Consider the following 15,928-nt stretch of genomic DNA (forward strand, 5'->3'; position numbering starts at 1 on the left):
GTTCACGCTGACGTGCCTAAACAAATCGAACTGTTGATTGCACATAATTACAAGTCCATCAAAATGCACCAAATAACTCCAAGATTCATAATTAACGGGCCACGGACAAGCAAATATTTGTTCAGTTTCTTCCTTGTTACAGTAACCTTTGCAAAAGGAAAAAATTATGACACCATTGGAATACTTTTACGAGAATAACATGTTCTTATCAAAAGTTAACTTTAGTATTTTTAAAATAAAGAGGGACTAAATAGTAATGAGGGGTAATGTCAAATAGTAGTAAAAAAAATTGGGGTGTCAAAATACAAGTATCCTTTGCAAGATGAAAGTTTACACTGCGTCATATTCCTATAATGTCATTATTACATGGTTGATATGTACAATCATAACTCTTATGACTTCTATACAAACAATGGGCAAAGATTGTTGTTTGATTATACAACATTTGAACGACTGAATAAATGCAACTTTTGCTATCTCTTGATTCGAGTTTGACTTGATGTCTTTCCACTAACTCCTGATAACTGCTTTAGAAGGGTAAGAGCATCTTGAGCATGTTTCCTCGTGTTGGTATTGCCATGCTTAAAGGCTTCAACCAAAGCTCTCACAAGAGAATGATTGAGTGCATACCGACTGCTGATAATTTCCACTCTCAATATCTTTTCGATCATCCAAATTGTCTTCTCCCGAAGCTCCTCAGATCTAACTTCAGTAAAAAGAGTGGTAAGAGCATCAACTGCACCCAAATGTTCAAGCTCATCAACAACTCTTTTAAAACTGCGAGATGTGTGATCTAGTAGTAGTAGAGTAGAAAGTGCATCCACTGCAGCTAGTTGAACATCGGTGTCACTGTCATTGAGGATATTAACCAGGGGTTTGATACAGTTGCTCTTGAGTAGGCACAATTGACTATCTTCATGGCACGGACGGTTGTGAATTGGACAGGTGGAAGGTTGACTAGAGGCTCTCCCGCACACAAGCACAAGGGAGGAACAGAATCCACTGGAAGATGGTGGTTTAGAATCCCTAGCAGTATCTGACCTTCCAAATTCAGACAAGTTTTTCAATCCGATGGCAGCTAGTCGTTTTACCTTTGGTTTTGAACTATAATCTAGCTGCTCGCAGAAAATGGCCATAAGGTGATTTTCTCTAATTATATTAAGAGTTTCTTGATCAAGGTTCCTAGTGAAGTGAAGCAAGAGACCTATAAGACCTTCCTGCATGCCTGCTGCAGTCTGAGAAGACCTTGCATTGGAAACACGCAGCTGATTCTTGAGAGTAACAGCAGTCCATTCCACAAAATTACCTCCTAAAAGTGTCCGTATTTCATCTTCTGAGAGGGAAATATTGGCAAGTATCTGTGCTGCATCTGATCTCTCATCACTTGTAGATTGGTTATTTAACAGTTTTTCTTTGAGTATAGTAAGCTTGTTTGAAAGTCTCAACTCATTTGCAATGTATTGACTAAACCATTCAGATAGTAGCCTTGTAAGCTTAAAAGCAAACACTCTATGTTCAACTTCTAGATGTTCCAGAAATGGTATAATCGTTCCAAAGCCACCCTTAGACGTGATATGGCTTGCTACTAACTCTACATAGGAGAAACAAATGTACAAAATATCATTAACCATTATGTCAGTGTGAAGATGGATCCTTCTACTCCACATAGCAAAACAATACAAGCGAACCCCCACCACCAAAGCAGGATGACTATCATTACATATACCATTTGTTAAACCAATCTCATCTAAAACTATTTTACATACGAAAAAGAAAATCACGGAGAAAAATTATTAATCATTATCTAGAAAACGAAAATAACAGAAAAAAAAGATCAATAATTACAAGAAACTAGAACTATGGACCCTATATAACTTCAAATATTTGGGTTTGTCGAAACTATTACTTCAAGAAATGTGAGATTTTTGCAAAAGTTTTCTAGCATAAAATTCTAATAGTTACTACAGTTATTTTGAGTTTTGACTTTAACAAATCAAAACGACTAAAATGCACCCTAAATATATTTGAACGCAGCCACGCACACAAACTCTGGAGTATAACATAAACTTTAGTATTTGGATTTGTGAAACTTTGACGTTTGCTGTAATGCAATTAAAAGTTACTTGTAAATGCAATTTTTCTCTGTAACAAAGACCTAACGATTAAAACAGTTATTCTGAACATTAACACATTGACAGGAATAAAACATGACCAGAAATAGGAATTGAGGGGAAGTCATTTAATTGAACAGCACCATGTGCACACACACCAAAAGATAAGTGCACTTTTTCAAAAGGAGTAACTGGTTTCTTTCCAGTGATATAATCTTCTAATACTAACTTCTAGGAAAGTGTCACAAAACTGCTTGAATATTCATTGTTTGTATAACCATGAAAAATAAAAATTTAGTGTAAATATCAAATGGTGCAGCTCTCACTTAATTACAAGGCTAGATTGAGGTTGTGAACTCTAGAAAAAGTGTAATGCCTTCATGAAGAAGTGCTATTAATTTAATGCTAGCTTGTGGAAATTACCTGATGCTTGAGGAGATAATGTAATACCACAAAGAATGCGAAGAACTATCACTTGACACTGAGAAGGCAAGCAGTTCAAAAGCCCCAAAAGTCTTAAAACAATAATTTCTGAATGCATTGGGTTTCCATCCTTGTCAGCAGATGCTAATTCCCAATGCCCTGGCTTAGATACAATATTCGCAATTGTTGAAGCTGCTAATGACTTCAGCTCATGAGATGGATCCTCAGTATGAAATAAAACTTCTATAAGAGATGGAAGAACTGAAGACTCAATAAGGATAGTTGCATTGCCATCCAATCCTGACAAATTATACAATGCTTGCAGACTCGGTCCCCTTCCTTCTTGATGAAACAGAAGTTCAACAAATACTCGGGCACCTTGCCTTGCAATTTGTTCTTTACAGCTATTTGTCAAAGTCATCCTTCCCACCAGAGAAGCCATCTCTATCTTTACACCAACAGAACCTGCTCCCGAATTTGGAAAAATTATAAATTATAATTTAGTATATTCAACCTTAAAAGTTACCAAAAACCGTGTTCAAACATCACCAGAAGTTTATTTTGTGGTGCTATATTTAACCGATAGAAAAGGATAAATATCCACAAAAAATCATTCAACTGGTATATTTTTAATAAATAATCATTAGCATATACTCCATCGGGGACAAGCAGAAATGATACATACCATCACGTAACCGTGAAATCAATGGTCCAAATCTTCCAGCTGCTGCCAAACATTGAACATTATCCTCTACCCTCTCCATTAGCCTCAAGACTTCCTCAGCTAATTTTGACAAAGACGGATACTCCATATTTCCTGCTATACTTGAGAGAAGAACTAAAGCACCCTTTTCTGATGCTATTCTTGCACAACAATCTTCATCATTGCAGAATTCCAGTAATAACTTGGTAGCATATTCTCTCTCCTTCGTAGAGCTCCCAATAAGACTATGTACGGCCAATCTAGTGATACCCCGTTCCAGCATTATTTTCTAGCATTAAGAAAGAAATTGAATCAGGAACAGTAGTACATATGTACAGAAAAAAGCATACGTTCCAAGAAACCAACAGAAAAGTGTAAAGCCCAAAAAGAAACAGTTGGCATCAACATCAATGTAAATAATTTCTTAAAGCTTGCTTTGTTTTTGGGTAATTTGTCTGTCATTGATAATGTAAAATCAGTACTCAGTTTTCCACTAGAAAGAGAACAAGGAGAAAAATGCGATTTTCCAAGAGATAAATATGGACGAACATTTGATATTTACGCCACAAAACAACTATGTAATGATGTTTTCTACTCACTTCCGCATGCAGCCATCCATCATATAGGACAGATACTAGTTAGATTTAATTTGGGCTTAATTGTACTTTTAGTTGCTCTAGTTTAAACCTGGGCAATGTAAGTGTCTCAAGTTGTTTTAAAGTCAATTAGCTCAATTGCTGAAATCCCTCAAATGTTATTTTTTTCACTCAAAATCATCACAAATTCCATAAATTAAATTAAGTTGTTTTTGTTTATCAAAGCTCTTGAAGGTTTGAAAATTTTTTAGAATGATAGTTGGTTTTGATGATGTACCAATAAGCTATTATGAGTTGCTTTCATGTGTGAATGTGAATTATTGATGCATTAATCTCAGTCTGCATCAGTTTATGCAATTAATATTCATTAGCTTAATGCAATTCATATTCATTCCACGCCTTTGAGGAAAAGTTAAATCTTTTTCCGAAATCTTCTGAATAGTGATTTGAATATATTAATCGATTACTTTAAAATATAATTAGTATCTTTTGTGTTTGCACATTGTTGTGCTTTCATAAACAATCGATCACCATAAGGTAGATAATTGATTATCTTAGGTGGTAATCAATTATTTAGAACTTGGTTCAAATACAAGCTTCATAGATAATCAATTATGTCTAGATATAACCGATTAGAATTGTTCATATTAAGTTTCTAAATTCATTATGAACAATATAATTGATTATCCTTATATTTGATCGGTTAGATCACTTCTGTATCAGTTTAATAAAAGTTTTTCTGCGTATTTCAAAGTCTCAAACAATTATAATCATTCCTTCTAGCTTTCAAGAACTCTCCAAGATGTTTCTCTTCCGAAAGGTTTCTACATGGTTTTGTAGTTTGCTTGATAAGTTTTCAAGAAAGTTGTACATCTTGTGTTATTGCATGTTTTGCATATAATGTGGATTTCAAGGTGGAGAAATAATTCCAATAAGATTAAAATAATAATTTAAAAGTCTTAGACAAAAAAAAAACAACATAACCAAACTTTCCTAATTTAAAAAATATAAAAAACATTACTAGCTAAAAAAATAAATTTAAAACGCCAACATCGCAATAAGTCAAAATTGAAGGGACCAAATGAATTTAGTTTTTAATTTACTATGTGTCATGCTGACGATAAATTATAGATGCCTGGTTTAGAAGAGTTGTAGACGGTGAATACAGAACCCGACATGAAGTATGGGAACCTAAGGAAAAACAATCTTCCAAAGTTAAGAAACTTGTGTAACACAGAATAATTATCAGTATCCTGTAAAGGAAAGAAATGCAGCAAGCGAAACTTTTTTATATGATTTGAACATAGTCCTGTTTTCCTTTTCCATACCTCGTCATGGCACTTTGACATATTGGTTGGTGACACTAGCATAATCTTATTTTGTTAATTTGTTGAGAAAATTAAAGAAACAAAAGATTAAAAAATAAGCACAGAAAGATAACTAACTGACCTTGCTTTCTTCATCCTTGGCCATACTAAGTAAAGTCGTTAGAGCTTTGCTTCTCAAACGTGATCCAATAGTTTTGGAGTTATTACTGAGCAGTGTTACTATCAACTGCACAACACCAGCATTTCTGATTATGTATCTGCTAGAGGGGTGCTCTTCAGAAACCTTATAAACATGATCCAGAGCACGCTCAACTTGATCAACAGACAAGGGTTCCTCATTAAGAGACTGCACTGAAGATTTGATTTGATAATCGATAACCCTGCCAACCCACTCTTCAATTGCCCCAGCCAACCCAATATTAGGTTTCAGCTCCAAGGACTTAAGAACCGTGCCAGTAACCGGACAAGTGGGATCACGGCCATCTTGAATGCACCGTTCAAACCAGTACTCAATAGCAGCCCTCTCATAGGCCTGAGAAGACTCCAGAACAACCACAGGGTCCCTCATGACTTCCTTGGTCAAGGGGCAGAGAAAACTCTTAAATGGAAAAACAGGAGCAGCAGCATCTTCAGCAATTTCAAAGTCCCAATTGGGGGTCACAGTGACAGGCTCCGCAGACCAGTTACTAAGAATTCTCTCCAAGGACACCAACACCCTTCTCTCAGGTACAGATTGGGATCTAAAAGGATCACCTTTGAAGAGCTTCACCTGGTTAAAAAACTCAGCACGATCACCAGGGTCAAACCCCAAAGCACGAGCCAAATCCATGACAATACCACTTTGCACTGCTTTACTGCTGTCTCTCCCATCTCCTTCCTTTTCCAGCGTGCACCAAACCCTCTCTTCGTTCTCTGAGACCTATCATCAAACACCATATTAGTCACTAAAACACAGTATAAACCCGAATAATACACAACATTGATCCTTGAAATTCTAAGCCCAAGTTAAATGTAAGCCTTCACTGAAATTACCACCCACCAATATTAACAACAAAACTTAGATAATAATAAAAATTAAAGGTATGCCCAAGAATCAGACACTAATCCTTGCGGCGTAGACATCCGTGTTTTTCTGTACGGACATACTTAAAAATTGAATCCACGACAGTATGGTAAAAGGAGGTGGTTAATGCATTATTTTGAATACTATCATTCATCCATAAATCGTCATTGATACATAAACTTAAATAACTCCTTCAAAAATCATATGAAAAAACTATTTTTAGTTGTTTAATAATATAATATTTTATTTACATTCATAAGACATGCATATTAAAAATCCATTTTAATAGGAAATGACAATAACGTCATTTATATTTTAGTGACTTGGAATATTGCATCTATTTTTTGTTCAATTTGAATAGCAGATAACTATATGACTAAAATAATAATAGTGCAATTTTAAGAATTATATTAAATATTTGAGTTTAAAAAAAAAACGTAGTGAAAGAGAAGGTACTCTGAACTGGGCGAGCTTCATGTCTCTGGCGAGGTCGGAGACCTTCTTGCGGAAGTCGTCGTCGCTGTCGCCGGATGGGAGGGCGGAAGCGAGGAGTGCGAGCCAGGCGGCAATGGCTACAGCGCGATCTTGAAGGGAGGAGCATAGGGATTTACAGTGGACGAGGACGAGAACCTTGCTGCCGTTGTTGTAGACGGAGAGGGTTTCGGCGGCCTTGGAGAGCTCAGCGGCGAGTCCCTTGAGAGCGGTGTGGATAGGGGGAGATTGAGGAAGTGGGGGGAGGAGCAGTTGGGAGAGGCGGTTGGCGAAGGCGGCGAAGCGTCGTGGGGTGTCGAAGGGGCGGTGGTCTGGCGGCGGGGAAGAGATATCGGAGAGAGAGCGGCGGATGGATTGAAGGGTGGGCAACGAGGGCGGAGAATAGTGGATGGACATTGTGTCATGGTTGGGTTGTGTGTGAGAATGGAATGAAATCGAACTGATACACAGAATTTGAGAAGAATGTGAACAACAAAGAAGAAGAACGAAGGTCAAGACTTTGACTAATTTCACTCCTACCGTTGAGTTTTCTAAATTACTCTTTTATTTTCTCACTTTATAATAAAATTAGGATGACAACAAAATATTTGTATGGGCATATTTATGGATAAAATTTACGGTGAATAATTAGTATTTATAAATATTTATAAATTAAAATGCAAAGTGCGACATAACCAATTACTAATAATCAGAACATCATTTTAGAAACATTACATTTACAAAAATTATAATAATGAAAAAATGTGTTTTATATTTTCAAGATATAAAATATACTTTATTTTTTATTTAATATAAATATATATAATATAGCTATGCAATATAGTGAACGAATATATATTTTCATAGTGATGCGTTAGAAGACCTTATTTGGAGTGTATTTATATATAAAAGTGTATTAATGCGGAATAGTAACGTAGCTAACAGGGAAATTTGCATTATTATGCGTGCGATTGTAAGCTTCATAAAGGTCAATAATTGAATGCACTCGCATCAACTTTGCGGATATGGTTGATTTAAGTGGTCATATCTATTATAATATAAAAACAATATTAATAAATTTATTTTATTTCATTGATAAAGATTTAAAAGTTATTTTTTTAGTTATTTAACTTTTTTAATTTTTTTTTATATTTATTTTACTATTCTCATTCTAATTTATCATTTGAAAGTGAAATTAAGAAAAGTAAAACGCATTAAATTTCATTATACTTAATAAATTTATTACCATTATGTTCATACTTTAACTTCTACTTTTTTCATTTCTACGATTTTATCAAAATTATAAACATGATGTTGTCATCCTGATCTATCATTTGTCGCAGAAGTGAAACTAAGAAAAACAAAAACACACTGAATTTCAAATTGAAATTTAAACTTAATAAATTTGTTACCATCACGCTCATAGTTTAACTTGTACTCCTTTCATTTCTATGATTTTATCAAAATTGGTATTAAAAAACTAAATGCTTTGCAACTATTATGGATTGATGCTAATGTCTTTTCATAAGGGGTTTCTTGTTTTTTTTTCTTTTTAGTTTTGAAATTATTGAAATTATTGTAGATTTTTACAAATTTAATAACAATCAGAAGGGAAAAGATATAACACAGCCCTCCAATAAAAAATCAACATCAACATCATCAATTTTTTTGTTATTAAAGTGAAAAACAAATGAACAAACATAGCAAGAGTAATAAATTGCGGTGTTGCAGGTTGTCATGTGTGGATGTGAGAGAGGATGAAGATGAGAGAGAAACAAATTGGATTAGTGAGGAAGGTGAATTAGGGTTAGGTGAGTTTTTCTGATTTTTTCAGTTGAGGCTAATGTAGGATAACCGAGAGAATGTTTGAGTGAGAGAGATGAAAGAGAAAGGGTTGAGAGGAATGAGTGATGAGGGAGAGGGAGTGGTGAGTAAGGATTTGGGGTTTTCTTGTTTTTTTCTTTTTTTAGTTTTGAGAATGGAAATTATTCAAATACGCTTGATCTTAAAACTTATAATTCATAATATATGAGAGTATTTTTGTCTACAAAAACCCGGTACACTTTGCTAAAATGTACCTACTGAAAAAATAGCTTATATATTATCAAACCCCATATATATATATAAATTATTTTATTGTTTTATTTTATTTTTTAATTTTTAATTTTTTTATTCACATTTATTTTGTTATCACATACATACAAAGTTCAATTTATTTATTTATTTATTTTTTAAACTAATTTTTTTTATATTATGTTTTTATTCTTTATTATATGTACATAAAATTTATCTTATCTTATTATTTATTTATTTTATTTTTAAACTAATTTGTTAATACCATTTTTTATTCTTAATTAGTTTAAATTCGTGTTTACCTATGAGTTGATGTTGGTATCTGAGTTTATTAAAAGAGCATTAGAGATAGAGAAAAAAAATAATAATAAATATATTTGTACATTATATGAGTGTATCTATATACTAATTAAAAAGTCTAGTAATACATATTAAGTCAGTTTACCAATGTATTTATTAGACGAGTCTAACAATACAGCTTATATGAGTCTTTCCATACACTAATTAGAAGAATATAACAAAAAAAATTACATGAGATTGTCTATACAATAATTAGATGAGTATAACAAAAAATATCAGAAAAATCATTTCATACGTTGATTAGACGAGTATAACAAAAATAATTATACAAGTCTAGGAATATATTGATTAAAAAAATTTAATAATACATTTTATACAAGTCATTCATATATTTATTAGATGACTACAATAATATACATTGAGCAAGTCTTTCATCACATAAATTATATGAGTCTATTAATAAATATTAGACAAGTTTGTTCATTTACTCTTTAGATGAATCTTGCAACATACATCAGACGATTCTATTCATACGTTGATTAGATGAGTATAGCAAAAAACATTACACAAGTCTAACAATATACATTACGACTCTATTCATATACTGATTAGATAAGTATAGAAAAAAATATTAGATGAGTCATTACATACACTGATTAGACAAGTCTAAGAATACATATTAGATGAGTATGTTCATACACTGATCAGACAAGTCTTGTAACATATATTAGATGAGTTTGTTTATACATTGATTACATCAATCTAACAATATACGTTAGACGAGTCTGTTCATATACATATTAGATTAATATATATTAATACACGTTATACGACTTTGTCCATTCTATGATTAGGTGAGTCTTGTTATATACATTACACAATTTTGTTCATATACTAGTTAGACAAGTCAAACAATACACATTAGATGAATATATCCATATACTGATTATTATACGAGTCTAAGAACATATATTGAATGAGTTTGTCAACACATAATTAGACGAATCTAATAATTCACATTATATCAGTCTATTCATACACTAATTTATATTTTTTTTAACAAGTCAACTCTACATATTCTACATGTCTTTTATACTTTTAGAGAATCTACTCTAATTTTGCACATGTTTTATTCTTTATATTTTTAGAAAGTCTTCTACTAATTATATTTTTATAGACATATCTTTCTAAACTTGTAAATTATTTTTAAGGTTGATTCTATTCAAATAAAGTAAAAACATGCAAGTAAAATTAAATAATCTAAAGTTAGAAGGGATTACGTGAATCTTGAAAAGATTTGGTAGTTGTTGATATTTTAAAAAGTAGTTGAAAGAAAATAGGAGAGGAAATCTTAGTTGGTTTTAGAGATTAAGTGAGGGATTTTATTAAAACTAAAAAGATAGAGATAGAGTGGAAAATATAAAAAGGAGAAGAAGAAAAAGGTCTGCCTATATTGTTACCCTAAACCTAAAATGAAAAAGAGAGAGATAGGGAGATAGAGGCGTTTTCTGAGAGAGAAAAGAAAGAGTCGTAGAAAACCTTAGTGAAGGAAGATTGATGGTGTTTTGGAGTTGTAGATAAAACTTTAGGATTGACCAAGGTATGAGGAAACTTACCTTTGTTTTCTTGTTTGATTATATGATAAATATGATGTGTTCTTGATTATCTTGAAAGGTAATGTTTGTTTGGATAATTATGTATGTGTGAGAATATGTTTTGCCTCATAATAGGGTTTATATCATGTTTATGTTGAGTTTTCCCTATGAAAGTATGTATGGCTTTGTTGGGTTATCCTATGATAATATATATTGATGCTAAAAGAGGACAAAGGTATGGTGTTTATTCTTTTTATCATGCAAATATTTGTTGTAAAGTGATGGTCATATGTAGTATGTTAGGTTTGTTTGGTTTGTAATCTGCATAATGATGGGTTTTGAATGATTCAAATAAAGTAATATTTGGGTCTATTTACAAGGGTATGTGAGGCTTGAATGCATGTATGATGTGTTAAATATGTTTCATCGTAGTTTGAGGATAATATTTGTGTGTTTTGAATACTTAATGTTTGTTAAGAATTTGGTTTGGCAATAATCGATTATCTTAAGTGATAATTAATTATTTGTGTGTCGTTTTTTAGTTTCATCACTAGAGTAATCGATTATTTGGGATTGCAATCGATTATCCTTTCATATTTTGAAATATTGAAAAATTGGTACTGTAGTTGTTTGGAATAATCGATTATGATCAGTGATAATCAAATATCCTAGTGTATTTTTGTTGGAAAAGTGCATTTTTGATGAAGAATGAATGTGGACCAAGCTAGATGAGTTGTAGAACGTGATAATGAGCAAAGAATATGATTAGTGGTTATGTTTAGGGTCAGGTTTGACTTATGGTTGAAGTTGGAGCATGTGTGAGTGTTGGAGTGTACCTAAATGTGTGGTGAATGAGCGTAAGAGTGGATGATAGGTCTATTTGTTATACCTAGTAAATCCTAAGACTATTGGTTGTGTGATACGGGATAACGGCTCCCTTTGGACTTGTGTGTGAAAAAGGAGGGGTGTTCGAGTATTGAACCTTTCTTGTGTGGCGTTATGGTGTTTTTCCTTATCCTTGTGTGGCAAGAAAACATGTTCCTTAGCTGGTGGGCGGGACTACTCGAGCGAATTTGTAGGGAAGGCTATAGAGGGCCTGTTAAGGGAGGCTACAGGTGTGTGAGGTAGGGTACAAGGGTTTGACTGATTCTTTTCACTGTGGAGTTTATGGTATTATGGATGCTCATGGTGATGTCATGATGGGGATATTCATGATAAAGGTACATGTGTTGATGATCGTAATGATGATGATGGTCTAGAGGATACTATGTTGTTAATGATTGGATTATATGGTGTAGTTAGCATATGTGCTGAGGAATGGATAAACTGTTAGTCTATGTTTGTGATGTTCGTGATGACATCGAGGATAAAAAACTAAGGATCGAGTCTCGAGGAGTGATAAATGAATATGATTTATTTGTTATGTTTAAAGGATTAGAAATCCTATTAATATTATTTTTATGTATGGGTTGTTTGATTATAGTTAATATACTTATTATGTATGTATCTTTTTTTTTATGATTGTTTTATCGGTAGCTTACCCCATACATGTTTGTGTTTGTGTATTTGTGAATGAAATTGTCGACAATGATCGTATAATGTGTTATACGTGAGTAGATGGTATTGCAGATGTTGTTGAGACATGATAGATTCGAGAGATGACGATGGACAAACTTGAGATTTTTCTTTAAAGTTATTGTGTTTGAACTTTTGAGACAGTGTAATTGGAGTTCTTTATTTCCTTTGTTATTTTCATTATTATTTTTTGAATAATGTAATTGGATAAGGTTTTTGAAACTATTACGTTTTAAATATGTTATGCATGATTAATTATTGAGGTTTTTGAAAAATATGTTTCCACGCTATGATAAAAAGTTGAAATTTATCGGTTTTTGTAACAACCCGTGACATCCTAAATTTTGGGCGTTACAATCCAAAATATGATATCACCTTGAGTATTATTTAACACTCATTAAGAATCATGCAATTATACTATATGACCACCTGGTGAGCCAAGGACCGGACGATTGACCAACCAACAACGAAATGACTAACCGGTCAGGAACAATAATTAATTGATAATTAATATGAATAATTAATAAGAATAATAGTCATTAATTGAAAATTAATATGAATAATGAAAGTTGTTTATTGATAATTAATGGATTAAACCTAATTGTAAGCCCATTATAAGATTTATAAATATATGTTTGATAAGGGAAGTCGAGTAACTCCGAGATGTACTGAATGACTCAAGAGGATTCATAGATTATTTAGCTATCAAGGCTTAGAAGTACGGAACAGTTAAGAAGGAGGCAGATCCTCGACCACTTAAACCAAAACATTTTGGCACCCACCGTGGGGTCGAGAGGCATCCCCTTATAGCCACAACCCGGTAGGGAATGTTTTCCAACTCCTGTCTAGCCCTTCACGAGTGGTCAGGGCACGTTTTTCAACTCCTGACTTACCTTCAACCAGTCGACTGAGAATGTTTTTCAACTCTTGTTGAGCCCTTCACAAGTGGTAAGGGAACGCTTTTCAACTCCTTACTTACCTTCAACCAACTGATAGGGAATGTTTCTGAACTCCTATCGAGTCCTTCACGGGTGGTCAGGGAACATTTTTCAACTCTTGACTTACCTTCAATTAGCCGGTAGGGAATATTTTTCAACTCCTACCAAGCCCTCTATGAGTGGTCAGAGAATGTTTTTCAAACTCACAACTTACCTTCAATCAACCTATAAGGAACACTTTTTAACTCTGGCCTTACTTACAACAAGTGATCGATGAAGCTCAAGATCTTGGTCAACGCACAATAACACACAAAGACAAGTGTAGATGGTAAAACTAATCCACATCGAAAGTGGACTACATAAAACTTCTTCTCACATTATATCATGCTCGGGCTTGGGGGGCTTGTGTACTGTATGACCACCCGGTCAACTAAGGACCGGGTGGTTGACCATCCAACAACAAAATGACTGACCGGTCAGGAACATTAGTTAATTGATAATTAATAAGAATAATAGTCATTAATTGGAAATTAATAGGAATAATGAAAGTTATTTAATAGTAATTAATGAGTCAGACCTAATTGTAAGCTCATTATAAGATTTATAAATATATGTTTGACAAGGGAATTTAGGTAATTACTTTTGACTATTCATCTTTACCATATAATTATTGAGTAAAAAATCACTCACTTGAGCATCGGAGTGCTTCCTACAGGTAACTCCCAGATGTACCGAACGACTCAAAATGATTCATATATTATTTGATGACTCACACTTGAGAGCATAAAATTATTCAGATAAGGAGACAGATCTCAATCCCATAAACCGAAACACAAATCATTCATCCATAGCCACCTAACAAGGGTAAATCCTTATATACATATATACATGTATATAAGTTGGTCAAAAACTAGGATCCACCACTCAATAAATGTATCATGTTATGCATCTCATCATTAATCATATACATTTTATACATCATTATACCATTAACATTGAACATATGTATAGAAACATTTAACGTAACATCATCACATTCTAGCATTTTATTATTTGAGTGACAACATACACTACAAGAAAAATGGTATTTATATACAGATTTTTATCCGTCTATAATGTGAATTTTACATACGGTTAATTTATACAGATCTGAACAATGGCAGTACATACGGATTTTCCGTGTGTAATTGGGGGAAAGTTTTATATACGGATTATCCCTCTGTAATATCGGTATGTAATATTGGCGCGTTTAGGCGCAAATTTTTCCAAAGATTGATCCGTATATAAGGTCGTATGTAAGTGAAACATAATATTATCTGCTGATTTTAAATACGGATAATGAGTTAATAGTAATTAAAAAAGAACATTTAGTAATTAAAAAATCACTTTTAGTTCAGCATGTGCAATGTAGACTGTTCTCACTCTAGACTCTTCTCAGTCTCGATTCTTCTCACTCTCGAGCCCTAACCTTCTCCCCCTTACTCTTCTCACTCTGGTGTCCTAACATTCTCCTTGCACTCTCTTCTTCCCTCACACTCATTCTCCGTGACCTAAATCAATTTGCAACTTTGTTGGTCCGTAAGCTCACACTCGCTCTCCTTCACTGAAACAGTAACCTTGCAGTCGTTCTCCGTAGTGGGACGAGAACCCTCTTTTTCCTTCTGCCGAACCGTAGTGTGGCATTGGAGGCATCGTTTTCCCTGAGTCAAACCGTAGTTGTCCTCGTACTCGAACCCCGGTGAGTAGTCGAAGCTTTGAGGTTCTTTTTTTTTTGTTTTGCTCTGGTTGTTGTTACATTGACCTATTTTTGGTCGTTGTTGTTTGGAGGTTTGAAATTGCGATTAAGGAAACGTAGGTTGGTTTCGTCGATCTGGAAGATATAAGCTCGAGCGGGCATTCTCTTCTACAACTGGTAAGTTTCAATTGTTTAGATTTAGGTTTGTCTTAAACCTTGAGTGTTATTGAAAATGGGTGTTCAGGGAGGGGATGGGATGGGATGTTGATGGAGATGAGTTTTTGTGTTGAGGAGGTCGAAAAATGCATGAAAGTGTGTATTCCATTTGTGTGTTTACTTTTGCATCCTGAAATAAGTGGTTATTAAAAGATTTCATAACTGTCACATTGTTTTGAAGTTATTTTGTGTTTAGATATTTGATTTGAAGAGGAAAGAGTGAAAACAACTTTTCGGTGTTTTCATCCTTTAACGTGCAAATGTTTGAAAACAACTAGCTTCTTTTGTTATCAGTAATAGGACAAGTGATGAAAATGTAAAATCATTTTCTTTACTAAGCAAACCCTTAATTACTTAAGCATTGTTCTTGTTATCATACAACTCTTGTGCAAGTGTCAGGATAATAATGTTGCAGCCGCTGTAATCTTCTTTCATGATTTGAAGCTAGAAGATTATTATTTTATCTGGTTGCATGATATTCTTGCAGATTGCAGAATTTTTGTTTGGAATGCATTTGACGGAAGCTTAGTACACTCATTGACTGGGCATACTGAATCTGTAAGTGTTTAAGGTTGGTTTTGGTTTCTCTTCTTACTTTGGTTTGATATCATTTTCTTCTTTTGTAAATATAATGTATGATGTCAGATTCTGGCTTTTTATGTGATATGTAACTGAAGCATCTTATCTGATGGCAAGTGTTGTGTTTAAGATTTTGTTTAAGAAGTTGGTTAGGATTTAGAGTATAATTTGATTAATGTTTGAAATGATTGATCTTTTTATTTGTGATTACATCTAGAAGTA

General features: G+C 33.4%; 1 protein-coding gene across 2 annotated transcripts; it reads right to left on the reverse strand.

The window, feature by feature from the left end:
- Positions 1 to 257: 257 nt before the first annotated feature.
- LOC108343525 (U-box domain-containing protein 44) lies at positions 258 to 7,356 on the reverse strand. Of its 2 annotated transcripts, none has more exons than XM_017581862.2 (5): positions 6,681 to 7,356; positions 5,283 to 6,080; positions 3,220 to 3,526; positions 2,535 to 2,999; positions 258 to 1,591 (listed from the first exon to the last, which is right to left on the reverse strand). In XM_017581862.2, exons 1-5 carry the CDS (start codon positions 7,110 to 7,112, stop codon positions 474 to 476), a joined length of 3,120 nt encoding a protein of 1,039 aa, XP_017437351.1. In that variant the 5' UTR covers positions 7,113 to 7,356; the 3' UTR covers positions 258 to 473. The 2 variants fall into 2 exon arrangements, with proteins under 2 accessions (XP_017437351.1, XP_017437353.1); XM_017581864.2 differs by lacking the exon at positions 6,681 to 7,356 and adding an exon at positions 6,201 to 6,366.
- Positions 7,357 to 15,928: the final 8,572 nt, after the last annotated feature.

The sequence above is a fragment of the Vigna angularis genome, chromosome 6 (assembly GCF_016808095.1).
Source record: "Vigna angularis cultivar LongXiaoDou No.4 chromosome 6, ASM1680809v1, whole genome shotgun sequence".
In the NCBI taxonomy this organism is placed as follows: Eukaryota; Viridiplantae; Streptophyta; class Magnoliopsida; order Fabales; family Fabaceae; genus Vigna; species Vigna angularis.